A 19,215-nucleotide genomic window follows, 5' to 3' on the forward strand; every position below is an offset into this window, starting at 1 on the left:
TGATAAGGTACATTTCAACTCTAGAACCAATATTTTTAAAAGTTCTTTCAAACTCGAAATCTTAAGACCCTAAAACTAATGTTTCCGGTAACCAAGTACTTCAGTGGACCTTATTAGTGTGGACACCCCCTACAATAATACAAATTGAAAACCATTCACACCCCTTCTTCCAGTATAGTTCTCTCCATGTCTTTTCATATATCCTGAATAAAAGGATCTACCCAATGTGTTGAGGGCCACTCTTTCAAAATGTCTTTAAACATTCTATGATTACCCTAAACCATATGGACTATCCAATTATTAACATCCTTGATAAAATGACCAGCCACCTCTTTTGTTGGTCATAGAGCTCATGGATAACACTGTTAACCACCTACTCAAATGGGTCATGAGAATAGCCCCAAAGTACCCATGAGGTGGCTGTAAAGTTTTATTCTGTTGAAGGGTAAGGACAAGTCATGGCATGATAGGGAAAGACTCTTATCCATCCAAGTCTAATCCCAAATGCCAAGGTACAGTCTTGATACATATAGTTGTGGCAAGACAAGGAAGATATAGCTGTAACAATGGCAAAGTTTGCTTAGTGACAAGATAAGAGTTTTGTAAACCTTAAAATTTCTTAGACTTATAAATGTTGGAAATTTCACCATTGGGAAATTTCATACTTGAAAAATTTCCTACTGATAGTCTATTGGAATGTGAACCCCCTTGGCATAGGAGGGTCCTTCTCCTCCCTACTTAAGATTACTTTAGGACAGAAACCTTTTGCTGAACAATGGAAAGGGCTTTGACCTATGCTTAAGCATAGAACAGGAAGTTCCTTGAGTCATGATTGATTTTAGAATTGATACAATAGAGATACTTGGAATGACAGAACCAGGTCTTGGAACTTACAATCTCCACCCTACTCAGTCCTAACAGGATTTAGGAAGGGCTGCAGCATAGATCAAAATTTAATTATTTGAGAATATGACCTTCAACAGATATGTGCAAAGGGGCAGACCTCTGGGCGGTCCTGGGTTAAGCTAGAGCCACCATTGGCACAGGGAAGACATGGACAGTGATTGGTAGATGTGAGAACTGAGGGGAGGGAACTGAGATGGTTTCCTGAAAGATAGCAGGGTCTGAGGACTGAAGGTGGTTGGAGAGGTTTTGCTCTGAGAGGTTGTGCTCTGAGAAGTTTTGCTCTGAAGGAGGCTGGAGGTGGAGGCCGCTGAGACTGTTTCTCCATTTTGGTCACGTGAGTGATAGGGACTGATCTCTTTTCTTTGCCTCAGCTATCTAAGGGCTTGGGCCTTTTGGCCCAGCCTAAACAGAGGGGGTATTTAAGCCCTATTCCCTTCTCTTCCCCCCCCCCCCAAATACCTTTCTTCCTCCTGTTGGTAATTAAACTCCATGAAAGGTTGACTGCTGACTTGAGTTTTCATTTAGGAATTACATAGCTGAATTCCTTGGCGACCTTAAATTAATATATATCAGTCTTTTAAAGTGATTTCCTTGTCACAGTTTATCTAACATTAAAGAGTCTGTTCTTAGGATTTGTTCAATATCAAAGAGGAGGATGGTTAGTTTTGTTTGGTGATTGAAAGTCAATTGATGAAAGAGCCATTTTAACTGGGATATGGTTCCTAAAGGTGTTTTTCATTACTCAAAGCTGACATGGTTTGTCTGAGTTGTAGTTCTGGTCAGTGGTTTTTATAGTAACAGAATGATAGCAACAGAGCTCACCCTGAGTGTACACATGCAATTTTTGTTATGCTAAGCTCACAGTACATTTTGATTAGGTGACATATGCTTGGGCTTAGGTCAGGAGCTGCTAGGTCTGGGCCTGGAGAACATAATTCAGGAAAATGAGAGACTTTAGTGAGGGGTTAATTTTTGAAGTTCTGACACATCTTTTACAATTTTTTTTCATGTCATCACTGATAATATATTACAATTTATCTAGGCCCACCATTTGTCTTCCCATTGTTATTGTTGTTAATATCTTCCTCTTCCTCCTCCTCCTCCTCATCAAGCTTAGGATCAATGCTTGAAGGAATGCATTGCACCAACAAAAAGGGGCTGCAGTAACACTAGAAACCTGACCGGTTGCTGAGAAAACAGAGGGCATGACATTCCATCTCTTGACTTCCTATATTTTCATTCACTGCCCCTCACTGTCTAAAACTCTCTCCTTTATCTCCACTTCCTGGCTTCCTTTAAATCCTTCTTTGGGATTATCTCCCATCTATCCTGGACATATCTTAGTTGTACACGGTTGCTTGCAAGTTACCTCCTTATCAGACTGTGAGTTCTATTTTACTATTAACTAACTTGTAATGTGCATTTTTAAGTTTTATCAATAAAGTGAAAGAAACAGGAGAAGGGGACCTGCTAAAACTTGTTCCCATCTAATCTTGGCTATATATTTTAAGTTGTTCATGGGACTAGCTAAATATAATAGTAGATCCTTCTATAGACCAAATTTCTCAAGTCAGGGAGTAAATAAACATTTGTTACATACCTATTATGTACCAGTATTATGCTAAACAATGGAAATACAAAAGGGAAAGGGCTAACTTTCCCCAAACAGACTGCAGCAATGTTGTAGAGCCCCTTTCCCCTATCCTTTCTTTTCTTATATCAATCCCATTTATCCCTTATCTCCAACCCCCTACCTGATGCTGGTTTAGCCTGAGGTACCTTCCTCTTCTTTAGCTCTTCATCTTCAGGGACATAGTTCCGTAATTTGAGTTCCCTGTGGAATCAATCAGAAAGAAAGACTAAGTTAAAATATTTAGTATTCTTTTATAAAAGCTCCAGAATCTAGAAGTCAAAGCCCTGAGAAACACCAATTATTATAAGTTATGACCAGCATGAAGAGTCAGTCAAAGGGACCAAGAAGGAGCAGTCAGAGAAGTAGGAAAATAGCCAGGAAGACAGTAGTGTCACTGAAACCTAAAGGAATTAAAATTTCAAAAAGACAAGGTGATCAATAATATTAAACGCTGCAGTGAAGTAAAAAAAAAAAGATGAGGATTGAGAAAAGTCCATTAGATCTGACAATTCAGAAACCACTACTGACTTTAGAGAGTTTTAGTGAGGTCAGAAGCCAGACTGTAGTTACAAGAGTAAAAGGGAAGGAAGCAGAAGTAGCTGTTGTAGAAGGCTTTCTAAAAGAAAGGAGAGATAGGAACATTAGTAGAGATGGATAGATTAAGGGAGAATTTGGGGGAGGAAGGGTGAAAAGACATGGGCATATTTGTAGGCAGTAGAGGCAGCCAATAGAGAGAGAAAGATTGAAGGAAAGTGAGAGAGAATAACAGAGAGGGCAGTCTACTGGTGAAGATTAAATAGAAAAGGATCACCTGTGCAAAAAGAGAGGTTTACCTGACAAGGAAAAAGGCATATGGATTGAGGTTTACCTTTTTCAATAACTATGAAAAAAAATTGGACTAAACAAATGAATGAAATAGACTAATTTGTCATTTCCAAGATCACTTTCTATCACCATCACACAGTAACTTCTCCTTTGAGGATCACTAAATCCTTAACTATGACCTAATCAGGCAATCACCAAAAGGAACCTGAGACAATGGCTGATGGTGGGAGTATTCCAAGGCTAGGACTTAGCAGGGAAAGATCTTCAATAAGATAGAGGCAAAGTACTCAAAGGATGTCAAAAGTCAGATTATAAGGAGTTAAGAAAAGTGAGAGGAGAGTATGTAGAGGTACCCATTGTAGATGACCTTTACAGTTTAGCTACAAAGGGCAGAAGAGATATAGGACAATAGTTAGCTGAAATGAAAAGCTCAAGTGAGGGTTTTTTCAGGATGAAAACTCTCAATCAGGGTGACTTTTAAAATACAGTCACAAGTAAAATCCAGTGGAATTGTGTCAACTACAGGAAGGGGGAAGGGGAGGGGGAAGGGAGGGAATATGATTCTTATAACCAAAGGAAAATGTTCTAAATTGACATTAAATAAAATTTTCAAAAAATGAAATGAAATGAAATGAAATAAAATATAGTCACTGCTGTTTATACCAAATGAATGAAAACTGTTCTCTGGAACCCCTGGAAGCACAAAGTCTGCAACCGAATGCTATTTCTGCTGACCCAAGTCAGGGGCACAAATATAGACATACAAGGAGACAAAGCTTCTAGAAATTTATATGCTCGTTGATTCAAAATGGTTCCAGAAAGCAGAGGGGCAAAGAGGCTACATAATGTATACTAAATCATAGAAAGCTGTGGGAGAGCATAAAAAGAAATGGATTTGGAATCAGAGGATGTGGGTTTCTAACCTAGTACTTGTGAGAGCTTAGGGAGATCATCAGATCTTCCTCATCGAAAAAGTGAAAAACTTGTTCTACATCCAAATCCTGAATCCTCCAAAAGAAGCTTCTTCCTCAATAGGAAAGTCCCCATTTCCTCCTGATCTACCCCACATTTCCTCTCTTATGGTGTTGAAGCCTTCTTGAAGAAAGCTAGAAATGTTGTGTTTTAATGGTGTGCTATAATGGGAAGAACATTGGCGCGAGTGCCAAGACAGCAAGATTCTAGTCCCAGATCTGACTCTAGCTATGTGACCTTAGGTAACCATCACTAATAACTTCTCTAAGTCTCAGTTGCTTGATCTATAAAATGAGTGGGCTGAAGTAATTGAATTCTAAAGTCCTATCACAGATTCTCTAATTCTACAGTATACAGTTCTATTATAATATCTGGGAAATAGACAAAATATTTCTATTACCTACCAATGATTCTTAGCTATTTCTCAAACTTCTCACTTAGTAATTGTACTTAGTTCATACAGAGGTACTATGACAATGAAATGAGGTAATATATGTGAAACATCACAAACTTTAAGGTACTCTATAAACATCAGTTATTATTATTACCACCTGTTCCTCATGATTTTCTAGAAGTCAATCTGGAAATGCCTCATAAATGCCAAATTATAATAGCGTCTTTTTCCTATCTGATATCAGAATATGTCTTCCAATATTTTCCATTTTCTTCATGTTTATTATTTCCCTCAACTTTTTGATCAAACTGCCACTTTTGTTGCTGCTTTCCTCAAAAAGGATTTGTGCACACATGCACACAGGTATTCATAACATTCCATTAATAATTACAAAATGGATTCCTAAATGACCAATAGGTACTGCTGCACAAAACACGCTTTGGTTCATTCTACTGAATGCTCAGTCAGAGGAACTAAGAAGTCGTTGATCACACCACACCCTCTGGTTTGTATTATTTTTAAGCCTTCTCCTACACTGCTGACACAGTATTTCCTGAGAAGCCACCCAATGGGCAAGGCACTCTATAAATCAAACCACAAACAGGCACTACCCAGCCCTGATCTGAGACGGTGGTGTTCAAAAAATATCCCAACTCTGAATCCTAGCTTTGTCCACTATGTGCCCAATATCATCCTGGAAAACCTACCTACCTACCCTTAACCATTGGGTAGGAGTCATAAGTTTTCAACAAATGGAGTCTGAAGTGACAGGTCAATTAATCAATAAACATGTATTAAGTGCTGACTGTGTATCCCAGGCCCTATACTAGGTCTAAAAAATAATGGCAAAAATGAATTTGCCTTTGCTTTCAAGGAGCTCACATTCTAATTGAGGAAGGAAGAAAACATGCACATATATAAATACATGTAATACATAAGATAAAGAGAAGACATGTTTTGTGGGGGTAGGGCACTGGCAGTTGAGGTAGCATTTCAGCATTTTTTAATGTACAGAAAAGAACAGGAATTCTGAAGAAAACAAAAACAGGATAGCTTTGAAAGTAACATGAAGAATTTACACACACTTTTAAAAAACAAGCTTTATATAACTCAGATTGACATTTCACATGTAATTATTTTCTGCTCTACTTTGTATATGTATATAGATGGTTGGAAATGCACTTTTTTTCCCTTGTTCTACCTGAAAATAAGGGTTTTCAGTGTATGTAAAGTTGAGAATGAAAAAAAAAACATTTTTAGACATAATTATTCTAAGCCATGCAAAGACTAATCAAAATCCAGAAGACTGGTGATGAAATGTGCAGAATGGGATGCACATTTAAAATGTATTTCTTTGACACTATACTTACTATTTTTTTTTATTCTTACCTCCTGTCTTAGAATTTGTATAAGTAATCAGTTCCAAGACAGAAGAGGGGATGAAGAATGGGGGTTAAGCAACTTGCCTAGAAGCACACATCTAGGAAGTGTGTGAGGGCAGTTGTTCACTGTAAAATATTCCTGTCATTGAATGATCTCCTGCTTCTGCTTATTTTATTCGGCTTCAGTTCATGTTAAATCTTTCTTGGTTTTTCTGAACTCCTCCTGCTATAATTTCTTTCTTTTTTAAAAACCCTTACCTTCCATCTTGGAATCAGTACTGTGTATTGGTTCCAAGGCAAAAGAGTGGTGAGGGTTAGGCAATGGGAGTTAAGTGACTTGCCCAGGGTCACACAGCTGGGAAGTGTCTGAGGCCAGATTTGAACCTAGGACTTCCCGTCTCTAGGCCTGGCTCTTAATCCACTGAGCTACCCAGCTGGCCCGCCTGCTATAATTTCTTAAAGCACAAAGTATTCTACTACTATCATATACAGTATAACTTACTCAGCCATCCCCCAATTGATGAGTTTCCTTCACTTTCCAAATCTTTGCCCCACCTAAAAAAGAGCATTAAATATCTTTGTACCCATAGATCCTTCCCCTTTTTGGTTGTTTATCTCTTTGGGATACAAACTTAGTAATGGTATTGCCTAGTCAAAGGGTATGTACTATTTTGTAGCCCTCTAGATGCAAGTTCAAATTGCTATCCTGGATGACTAAATCAGTTCACAACTTCCCCAACAATGCATTTGTGTCCCAGCTTTCCCAATCACCTCCAAGTTTTGTCATTTTCCTTTTCTGTTATAATATTCAATCTGAAAAGTAGTATCTCAGGGTTGTTTTAATTTGAATTTCTCTAATTAATAGTGATTTAGAGCATTTTTTGCATGACTATGGAGAGCTTTAATTTCTTTGAGAACTGTCTGTTCATATCCTTTGACCATTTATCAACTGGAGTATGACATATATTCAATTCATTTCTCTAGGTATTTGAGAAATGAAGTCTATTAGACTTGTAAGAAATTTTTGCACCATTATGATTACTACGTATTATTTTCCCTCCTATTTATTGTGTTTGGTTTCTGACCTCCAACTTCACCAATTTGCCCTCTTTGCTATCAACTCCTCCCCCATTCTCTGATCCCCTTCCTCTCTTACTTTCCTGTATGGTCTAAAACTAAACCCAATTGATTATGTATATTTTTCCCTCTTTGAGCCAATTTTGATGAGTAAGGTTCACATGCTCTCTTCCCCACTTTCCTTTCCATTGCCTCTTTTATGAGCAATAATTTACCCCATTCTATATTCCCCTTCCCACTCCTCCCAATGCATTTCTCTCATACCATCACCCTCTGTCTCGGTATACTCCTTCCAAATGCCCTAATAATGAGAAAGTTCTTTGGCATTACAAGAATCATTTTCCCATGTAGGGATATATACAGTTTAACCTTATTGAAAGTCTTTTGATTTCTCTTTCCTATTTACCTTTTTATGATTCCCTTGAGTTTCATATTTGAGAGTCAAATTTTCCATTCAGCTCTGGTATTTTCAGCAAAAATGTTTTAAAGTCCTCTATTTCACTGAATACCCATTTTTCCCCCTGAGGGATTATGCTCAGTTTTGCTAGTTAAGTGATTCTGGGTTGAAGTCCTAGCTCCTTTGTACTCTGGAATATCATATTCCTTCCCCTCTGACCCTTTGATATAGAACCTTTTAAGTTCTGTTTTCCTGTATATGACTCCACAATATTTGAACTGATTCTTTTTGGTAGTTTTATGGAGATCTCTTTTAGGGAGTGACAGTGGATTCTTTCAATTTCTATTTTGTCCTCTGGTTCTAGAATATCAGGGTAGTTTTCCTTGATGATTTCTTGAAAGATGATGTCTAATCTCCTCTTTTGAACATGGCTTTCAGGTAGTCCAATAACTCTTAAATTATATTTCCTGGATTTTTTTTCCAGGTCAATTGTTTTTCTAATGAGATATTTCACTTTTTTTCTGTTTTTTTTTTCATTCTTTAGACTTTGACTGTTTCTGTCTCATGGAATAATTAGCTTCCATTTGCCCAATTCTCATTTTTAAAGCATGATTTTCTTGAGTAAACTTTTGTACCAACTTTTTCCAGTTGGCCAATTTTACTTTGTAAAGAGTTCTTTTCCTCAGTGAATTTGTGTACCTCTTTTTCCAAAGGGCCAGTTCTGTCTTTCAAAAGGTGTTTTTTTTTTCTCCAGTGCATTTTTTGTATATCTTTTTCCATTTAGACAATTTTACTTTTTTAAGGAGTTCTTTTTGGATTTGGGGGACTTTTTTCACTAGTTGGCCTATTCTGTTTATTAAGGTATTAATTTCTTCAATGTCTTTTTGTGCCTCCTTTATTCCTCCTGGTGGCTCTTTTTTCATGTTTTTCCTGTATTATTCTCATTTCATGTCTCAATTGTTCTTTTATCTCTATTATTCATTTTTTAAATTGTTTTTTAGTTCCTCCATTAATTCTTTTTGGCCTTGAGAGCAATTCATATTTTCCTTAGAAGTTTTGGATGCAGTAGTATTGACTTGGTTGTCTCCTTCTAAGTTTGAGTCTACCCTATTACTAAAATAATTTTCCATGGTGTTTTTTTAATTTGTTTGCTCATTTTCCTGTCTTTTTCTTTTCTTTTCGTTTAAAGAACCATTAAAGTTCAGTTCTTCAGGTCCTTTGTATAGCTGCCTCCTGAGCTAGTTCTGGAGATCAATCTGCTTTCAGTTCTTCCAGGATTCGAGACGTATGTTTAATATTCTCATGGTCTGTGCTCTGGTCTGTGAAGTAACCCCAAGCATTCTTTTATTGTTTGGAACTTTAACCAGAGCCCCTGCTCCCCTGTGGCAGCAAGTACTAGTGTATACTGGTGTTCCTCCTCACCCCCAAAACCATGCCCCAGGGCTATAACCTGATTTTGTGTATGGGCAATACGACAACCTGGAGCCAGCAAAGGGACTCCTATAATCTCCTTCTAAGCAATTGTCCAATGCCTTTTGCCATCTGTGGCTGAGAGTTCCAGAGGCCTTGGTTGCTGCTTCAGTTGTACTCACAACCTGTTGCATTAGCATGCTATGCTCTACCTCTACTCTGGTGCCCTAGATCTTTTCTTTTGGTCTTCTAAGTTGTTTGGAGATGAAAATTTGTATCAGGATTGTCTTTTTGTGGGTTATGCAGCTCCAGAATTCATTCTGAGGAATTATATAATTGCTTTTTGGAGGATAATTTGTTAGGAAATCAAAGAGGTTCTTGTACCTTCTCTATCATCTTGGCTCCATCCCCAATGTCCATGATTTTTAACCCAGTTACTCCTCTGTTCATTATATATTCAAGGAAGTCACTAACAAAAAGAAAGACCTTCTATACAACTAAATATTCAAATCAGCACTTTTTGTGACTTAAGAACTGAAAACAAAGTTGACGCTCATCAATTGGGGAATCGCTAAATAAATGGTACATGAATGTAATGAAATATAAATATGCTGTGAGAAGTGGCAAACATAAAATAATTCAGAAAAATTCAGAAAGACTTCCATGAATTAATGCAAAACAAGAAAAGCCAAGAAAAGAACATCGACAATGACTAACCACAATAACCACCATGAAACAAAAATTAATTTTGAAAATTTAAGAAAAGCGTGGATCAAAAAAGAAATATGAAAAAATTCCTTCTTCTCACTCCTCTGAATAGATGAGAAGTTCACAGGTGTGAAATATTGCACACCAGATTTTTAAAAATATATTAATTGCTTTTACTAATTTTTTTTCTTCCTCTGTTTCTTTAAAAAATCCTTTTGGTATGGGATTGATAAAAAGCAAAATGTATCAATAAAATCTGTTTTTGAAACAGAAGACAGCAGAAGGAAATTCAGAAGAGGACACAAACAGGGCAGTATTGACACTACTGGGTTTAATTTATATTTTTTTAAACAAGCTCTATGTAATAGATTAACATTTTCATATAAATGTATTTACAATGGTTTGGTTCACAATTTTTTTTAGAATCTCCCTTCTCCCAATATGCCTCTCCTTCATATGCCCCCACCACAAGGGGAAGCACAACCTTTTTCACACTCTTTTTGTGTCTTTTTGTGGCTCTGTCTTTCAAAGGTAGAATCTGAGGACAAATGTGCCAGAAAAAGGCACATGCATACCTACAAGGAAAATTTTAAAATACAAGTTATGGTTTCATCTCAATAACCCAAAGTTATACTTCCTTAGTTCTCTGACTCTTCTCACACAACTGCTCAACCTTGATGAAAAAAGCTCCACACCCCAAATAATCAATGTTTACTCCAAAGCATTGTGCACCTTCCCAGACTTCCTCCTCTCTGCACAGACAGAAACCCCTAAGTCAGAACAAGCCCCTAGAAACATCAAGCTCTCTAGAAACATCAGTCATTTTGGCAACAAGCTAGTGTGGTTTTCATGAGCTCTCCTCTAGGCCTTTTCATAGCTCAAGTGAGTAGGAAAAGATAAAATTTACAAAGCAATTTTAAAAGTAAGAGAGATAAGCCAATTTATACAGAAATCACATTGTAAAAAATAATATTTTAGATAAGTTGTTTCTTTTAATCATCCTTCCTGTGACCAGATAACAAAGAGGAGATGAACAATACCCTTTTTACTTTCTCTATGGACTACCAGAGATAGGCAGTCTTTCTTGTTTGTAAATGACAAGTTTTAATACCCTCCAATCCTATCCTTTGACTTTTATCCTTTCTCACTCCCATCCAGCACAATACAATACTTATATAGAAAGATAAACTAAAATAGGAAGATAAAATTAAAAAAACAGGAAAAGAAGTCATTTTGCAATTTCTGTTATCTCAGAGGGAAAGAGTAATAAGGACTAAATATAAATAATAAGGTTTAGCTTTAAATGAGTCAAGTTATCTGATATAGTGGATGGTTACTTCAGGAAAATCAGTCAAGTATCTTACTCCCCAAATTCTACTCCCATTCCCCTATGGTTCCTAATCCCCTAATTTTCTAACTATTATAAAGGTGTATCCAAGCTGTCTCAAAGTAGAATTGGCTGTTGCCTTCCTTTAAAGGTTGAATGCCCTTTTGAAAGAGATGCTATAAGAATAGACTTCTATTCAGGTACACATTGAACTAATTGGCTTCTGAGATTCTGTGTTAACACCTTAAAAGCAGAATGTTATTGAGCTGAAGAGTCGTATTTGCTAAGAGAGTGTAATAGGGGCCTCCATTTGGTGCTCTTACTATTATTGGCAATTGCCAATAACAGAAACAAGAAACAGCTCATCAATGAATGTTCCAGCCCCTGGGGAGTAAGATATATTCCACAAATAGCTCTGCTTTGGGATACTAAAACCCACAGAGGCTATCCCAATTGGGAAAGGTCAAAACTACACTGGATATTATTCAGTAGGAGAAAAAGATTTAAACTAATCTACAAAACATAACAACAGCTTTAATATATGGGTGTCTCACCTATCTGACACATACAAAGTGAGTATATACAAGAAGAAAAGCCAAGTAGTAAGAATTAACTTCATTCTGTTCCTATTTCCAAGGCCAGAACAGGAGAGCACAGAGGCAGAGCTATGTACAAAATTCAGTAGGTCCAAGAAAAAGAGAAAAACAGGGCAAAATAGGTGCTTTCTTCTAATATGTATTGTCATTATTCTTCATTTCACTGTCTGAATCACTGTAAATTCTTTCAGCATAGGAATGGTTTGAATTTTCTTTCAGTATATTTTTTAAATACTTTCTTATTATACTGTTTGGTACAGTTCTCTACCCCAGTAAATCCTAAATAAATTGTGCTGGTGATCAAGAATTAGACTTACAAATATTCCTGGTAATTCCCAAAAGTGGGTGACTCAGTAGCTGCGAACAGGGACAGTTATGGTTTCTTTTCTGGACTGAAACATATGCAGCAAGGTCTAGCCACGTCTATCACCAGAGCTCTAATCATACCCTCTCATCAACTTCTGCTGGATCACAGTCCTGATCCTCCATTTGACTATAGCTGTGCAGCTGACGTTAATGCCTCATTTTCCAATACCCAAATCAAAAGATGCTATCTCTCAGACTACACTGGTAAGTTTATGAGAGAATGTACAGGTCCTATCACAACAAAGGCCTCCCAACAGCCTGACAATAACTACTAGTTAATCTCCAACCCAAGCAAACAGAGTTTTGGAAGCAGGGAGATTTCATCTGGCACTAGGATTGACTGCTCTTATATACTCCCTCCCTGCCCAGAATGCTTGTGGTATGGGAAATCCCCAAAGGCAATAAGCAGCATACTGAAGGCCCATTCCTCCCTTTAAAAAAAAAAACAACAAAAATCTTCTATCCCAATGTCAGCAACTGGCAATCTCAGTATCACTATATGCAACCACTACCTTAGTCAGTGATCAAAAACAGGATTTCAGAGAAATAGCAAATAGTTCATATAGTAGGAAAAATATTCGGAATCAGGAAACCTGGGTTCTAATTTTAATATTTGCCACCAACTAGCCCTGCATGACCTTAGGGAAATGACCTCTCTTCCCTAGATCTCAATTTCCTCACCTGTGAAATTAAGGAACTAGACTTGAAAGTTTTTAATGTCCCTGTGAGTACTAGCATATTTATGATTCTAAAACTGTATAATAAAACAGATGATAAAAGTGATTAAAAGGTACTATTTAAGGGACTCAACACCCCATTCCCCACTAACTGTACATAACCATGCCAAGGATTCCTAAAAAAAAAAAAAGAAAAGAAATCAAAAAAGGCTATATGACATTCTCCAACAGAAAGTGTTGAAGGGCAAACTAAAATTAGAAAGCAACTAAAATGTCCTCTTACATACTAGTTTCCTCTCATTTCTAATTCTTCTAGTCCAAATAATTTAAAGGTCACTTCACTGTTTTGCTAGCATTTCAAACTCAACCTAAAACAAATTTTATTATATGTCCCTTTCCCCTTTCCCAAATTTTTTTTATTATCAACTATAGCCCAAGTTATTGAAGATTCTTTGGGACTAACGAAAACTAAAGAGGAAGGCAGAAAGATAATAAGGAAGAGGTGCCAACAGCTGGTATTAAAAAGAAAAAAAAATCACCCAACTGTGAGACCTTGAGCAAGTCACTTAACCCAAGTGCCTAGCCCTTACCGCTCTTCTGCCTTGGAACCAATACTTAATATTGATTGTGAGACAAAAGATAAGGGTTTTATTTTGTTTTTTATCACAAAGGCAGTCAAGGAACTAACTGCTCCTAACTGCACACTCCTCAGTCTGAACTTTGGATATTCTCTAGTAACTTTTCCCCCCTTTAATATTCCCCTAGACAGCCAAGTGATCTTTTTCTTATGAGTGTAGTACAGGGCAACAACAGAAATACAGTGTGGTCTGCCCCTGAGGAGTGGTTCTGCTCCCAGGGAGTACTTTGACTTAGGTTTGTTTAATGGCTCACTCATTTTTTCCAGATCTCAGGGGTAGAAAGAACAAGGACTAGAACCATGTGTACAGATTCTCAGGCCAGAACTTTTCTTCTGTATCTTGATTAAGCATTAATGTTTTTTCTTTTTCTGATATGTACTTCCTTTCTCATATTTGTTGATAAGATTTATTATGTATGACCAGGAAAAAAAGACAAGCTGCTACTCAGACTATCTCCCCTAACCCCTAAATCTACCCCTCTTATTTTCAAAAGCATCAAATCACATGTCATGTGATCCAGAATATTCAGAAGTGAGAAATGACCAATTTTTACTATAAAAGTTAAGAATGATTCCAGTATACCAAGCTGTCATCCAAGTCTCACAACTACTGAAATATGTGAATCTTAAATTTTCTCAGACTCTACCTTGGAACATTATCTTAAGGTTATGGTTAAGGTTATTCCCCATTTAAACAATGGAGGTACTTGGTCAGGAATGTATTGGGAACTTTAAAATTACTCCTCCCATACTTAGGCATACTTTAGGGGAAGATAAAGTTATAAACTCCTTACTGAACAATGTAAAAGTCCCTAACTCATACTTATAGTGAAGCTAGAACCTTAAGCTAGGTCTATTTTTAGATCTAATACAAAAGGGGCTAAGTACCTATGAAGGTCAAATTAATCACTAAAAGGTCAGGCAACTTGCAAGGGGCAAGCTTAACAAAGAGGTGTGAAGTACTCAGAAGATATAATATACCCAGAGAAGGTGAGAACTAAAAACTAAGAATGGGCTGCCCTAGGAAAAGTGTCTATTGTGATTGGTAGACATGAAAATGTAGGGGAGGTGACAAAAGAAATTTCTCTTTAAAAGGAGCTGTCTGAACCAGTTCAAGGTAGTTCAGCTTTGGTAGCTGAATTGGAGGTCAGGAGTCAGAGGAGGCTGCTGGGTCTCTGAACACTAGAGTTTTGCTTGGAAAGATCTTGTGGTGAGTGATTAAAGCCTGACTTAGTTTCTCTCTTAAAGAGAAAGGCCTAGGCCAGTGGCTGAGGCCCTAGCCTTTTCCTACTATTTCCTCTTACTTGTCTCTTTCCCTTTCCTTAATTCCTTCATTTATATTAATTAAAATCTCCATAAACCCTAGCTGAATTGGGTATTTCATATTTGGGAATTTTTCCCATGGTGACCACTCATTTTTTATATAAAATCAAGATGCTAAAAAATTATCTTTACAGTTTGGGCAATTCACAGTCTTGAAACCCATATTTTCGCGGTCACAAATATAGCCACATGGGATAAATAGCTGAAACTGCTACTGTACCAAGAACACCATCCTCTTGAGTTTGAACGTGCAAATGAGAAAAGTATCAGGTAATTAACACCTTACAGAATTTAGAAATTTGGGCAGAGTTGGGCTGGCTCTAAGTGATATGGAATTGGCAATTAATGTGCCTCAAGTGAAACTTGAGGGTGGAGTCTTTTCAGAAAAGGTAGTCATGTGCTTGGATAGAACTGGTAGAGAGACTTTAGTGTTACCAATAAAAAGGCAAATGCCACAATCTGTCCTATAGCAAATGACATCCAATTTAGTATGTGAAGCCATTGTCCTAGGTCTAACCTGAAGAGCCCTAGGTTCAGTATCATTCTTCTAGAATGGTAAGACAAGAGAGAAGGGGGAAATCCATAAGAAAAACAGGCTTTGAAAGAGCTACTGGAGATAAGCAACTGAAGTGGTAGGAAAGAACTCTATGACTTTTCTGTGGGGGCAAGAAAAGTAGTCATGCTTGAATGAAGCCCCTCTGCTTACAGGCAGCAGAGTTGAGCCATCAATGGAATGAACTCCCAGAACCTGGACTAGGTTTGAAGCAATACCCCTGCTACTTGATCTGCCCCTGCATGGGTCCACTGTCAGCTTGATCATACCAAGTCACAAATTCTTTACAGACACAGCCCAATACTGAATTGTAATTATAAGGAAATGACTAAGTGCTGAAATAAAGAGAAGAGGATTAATTATAATCCATGGGCTGCTTGTTTAAGCACAGGTTGAGCTGCCCTCCCCATCAGAGTCCATAACCCACAAAGATAAAAATCAGAATCACAGAATGTTAAAGGTGGTGGAAACCTTAATCCTGTGTTGATGAACCCTTGGCATGCGTGCCAGAGGGGGTTGTTCCCTTCCCCCTTTCCATGTGCATGCCTGAGGGCATTTATCACATGACCTGCCCCTCTGCCCAGCAACCCAATAAGAGCACTATCTCCCTCCTCTGTGTGGGGTAAGGTGGGGACTCAATTGCAGCGTGAGGGTTGCAGTTTGGGTACTCAGTTTCTAAAAGGTTTGCCATCACTGATGTAGCCTAACCCTTTCCTTTAATAGATGAGAAAACTAAGGCCCAGAGCAAATAATAGCCATAACAAAGATTCCCTGAAGGGAAGGTATTCCATAATGCATAGACAAGTGTAAAGCTATATGCCATAAGAGGATTAGACAGCTCTAACTGTAAATGCCACAGTATTTTTTTATATTAATTGTGGGCTTTCAGAAACTTCTTGTAACAAGAAAGCTTAGAAACAATGAAGCAAAGTTGATTACTAGGGGAGAAAGGGAAAAAGTAAGAGGGCTACAGAAACCATCAGTATAAAGCTATAATCTAAAACACAATAGGAAAAGGTATAGTTGAGGTAACGGTAAAAGAAAAAGAAAAAAGTGGCTTTTGTAGGGATAGCTTGAGGATCCTTAGAATTCAAATTCTTTCTGTGTGATGTGGTTATACAATGTTGGCCTGGAAGGAAATGTATTTCCCCAAAAAGGTCAATCCTAACTATTAAATCCCTGGATGCAGGCACATTCTTCATAAGCACAGCTCAGATCATTGCTGATAATCAGCAGAAACAAAGGCAATCACCCTTACCCCTACACACACATACACATACACAAACTGACAACCTAAGGGTGAAGTGAAGGAATCAAATGAAATAAAGCCCCAACTCTGCCTTCCATAATCTCTACCTAACAATCCTAAATGTCCCAATGATCTGAAGAAATGGTTTATTTTGAAATACCATACTTTTTCCCAGAGCCAGAAGAAATAATACTTGGTCTGCTACTTCCCAACAACCTATCCAGTCAGTCAGAAGTGGTAAGGAATAAACAGGCATCCTGAAGCTTTGAGGGGAAAGAAGGGTAGTGGTGGGGTGGAGGGAGTAGTAAAATAATATACCTGCATACAAATAGGGCAGACACCAAGCTTGGTGAGTATCTCTGTACCATACACTAGGTACTTGTTCTAATTGTTAATAATTCAGATTTCAGATGTCATTTAACACCTCAGAATCACTGAATTTTTGAATTGAAAAAAGACCTCAAGATTCATCTAACCCAACTCATACTTAAGGCATCCTCTCTACCATATCTCCAAATATACATAAATCCTGCAGAGAATCTTTCTATAATGAAAATTATTAACAGTATTTGTTTTATAGTAGAAATAATAACAAATGCCTCCAAGAAACTAATAATTCCTCATATCTCCACCCCACTCTAGTTGAATTTGTATGGCAAATTCCAAGATAGATTTCTGATCTAATTTGCAATGCAAAATGACATGTGGACCTTGATACCATGTACATACACTCTCAGGGGATGGGATGTTATCGACAGGTGACACCAAAAAGAAAATGGAGATGGGGGATGAGCCTTTCCTAACTTTTCCACAAAAATAACCAGAGTGATTTTACTCTATTCACAATGAACACCCTCCCCAGTGGTCAAAGAGGTCTGCCAATATATAGCTTTGAGTTTTGGCCATAGCTCCAACTCCTCCAATTGCCATGTTTTCTCTGTTCCTCATTTATAAAACTGGTTTAGTAGTCAGACCTTTCCCTTCCTCTCCCCTTCACTAAGTATAAAGCAATGTGAATAGGATTAGTTAGCTAAGATTTATAAAGCACTTTAGAGGGGGGAAAATGATGTATGCAGAAGTTAATAATTATATGAGAAACATATTTAAATATGTAAAGAAGCAAGACAAGAGACCCAAGCCACAACACTTTCTGTTTTCATAGTCAAGGAAAAGAGATTAGACTTCAAAATGCAAACATAATGAATATGGCTATAGGATCACCTAGAAATAAAAAGACCCTCAACTCTCATATCTATGTCACTTTGAAGTTAGAGCCCTTTGGTATTTATTACCTGTCCTACATCCACACAGACAAGGTTTCAAATGGCACAAGGCTGGAAAAGAAATCATATCTTATTCATAATTTACTGGCCTCCTTGTCTTTGCCTTTCTGTAAGGGCTCATTTCCCATCTGTTAGGACTCATCTGTGCTCTTTGGCCCAACCAGTAACACTATAAACACATCTACCTTTCTAGTGTGCCTTCTGTTAAGGGAAGTGGTGAGCACCCAAAAGTATGTAAGCAGGGAGAAATAAGCCTAATGCCATGTTAGAGGACCCTGGTGCATGGTAGAATGACAGGAAAGGGAAAAAAATAACAGAGAATTGAGGTTAGAATTTCTGAAAATGGCCAAAACACACAATGTACTGAACCCAAGAGCATAATATTTTAGGAGTAAAGACAAACCTATTTAAGGAAGCAAAAATCTGGAAATAAAGTGGTACCCATAGATGGCTAAAGAGCGGTATATGAGTAGAATGGAATATTTTTTCAACTTAAGAAACAATGATCTAAGGAATTTTAAAAACCTGGGAAGATTAAGTAGAGTCAAGAAAGCAGAAAAAAAAATAAAAAGCACACATGACTACAATAAACAAAGGGAACATTAAAACAAGCCCTAAGCCATTTCATTATAATAACCAATCATAAAGCAGAAAAAGAAATGAGGAAGTACCTCCCATCTTGCAAAGAGGGAAGGAATATTGGTGTAGGATGCTGCATGCATTTCTCAAATGTGGTTGCTCACTGTCATTGTTTTTATTTAACTGTTTTTCTTTTGGAGAGGGGGGAGAATATATTCAGAAATACTTGAGATGTGAAAACAAAAGTCATCAATAACATTTTTTTTAAGTTGATCATATAATACATGTATAACCCAGTGGAATTGCTTGTCAACTCTGGGAAGGAGGAAGAAAGAGGGGCAGGAAACAATATGAATCATGTAAAAAAATAAAAATTTAAAATACAATAAAAGATGATCATAGAACTGAATAAACATGTTGGAAGTCATAAAAGTTAGTCCCTGACTACATAAATCAACACTCACTTTGTCTATTACAAGGTTAAATAATTTAAGGAGTTGATTCAAAAGAAAAATGATTTGAAAAATGATAAAAATAACTGGAAAATGGAATCAATGAAGAAAATCTCAAGTTCAGATTTCACCTAAAAAATAAGCCCACCAAACTCAACTATTCTCTGCTTCTCCAAAACATGCAAATTTTTGTCTTTGTTCCTTTAATCACACACACAACTTTGCCTGTTGAATTCCTATTCATCCATTAAAGCTCAACTGAAATCATTCCTCCTCAAAGACTTCCACAGTTCCTCCATATTGAAATCAGTCACAAGTGTTGCTGAATCAATTATTTACTGAAGTACTACTAGATTCCTTCTACTATGGTAAGTTTTGGAAAATGACAGGCACAAGAGCATACTTAGTTAAGATGACACTGAAAGCAAAGTAAATGCTAAATTGGGTAGCACTAACTGTAAATATAATA

The 19,215-nt window shown here is 37.2% G+C and overlaps 1 protein-coding gene across 3 annotated transcripts in view; it reads right to left on the bottom strand.

The window, feature by feature from the left end:
* Window positions 1-19,215, bottom strand: part of CCDC12 (coiled-coil domain containing 12) — a 92,341-nt gene that overhangs the window by 14,033 nt on the left and 59,093 nt on the right. For all 3 annotated transcript variants that reach the window (XR_008913492.1, XM_016424336.2, XM_056805187.1), the window contains exon 3: window positions 2,661-2,740. Coding sequence is in view for 2 of the 3 variants with exons in the window: in XM_016424336.2 (XP_016279822.1) it covers window positions 2,661-2,740 (80 nt within the window). In the remaining variant the exon portion in view is untranslated. The remainder of the gene's footprint in view (window positions 1-2,660; window positions 2,741-19,215) is intronic.

The sequence above is a fragment of the Monodelphis domestica genome, chromosome 7 (assembly GCF_027887165.1).
Source record: "Monodelphis domestica isolate mMonDom1 chromosome 7, mMonDom1.pri, whole genome shotgun sequence".
Classification (NCBI taxonomy): Eukaryota; Metazoa; Chordata; class Mammalia; order Didelphimorphia; family Didelphidae; genus Monodelphis; species Monodelphis domestica.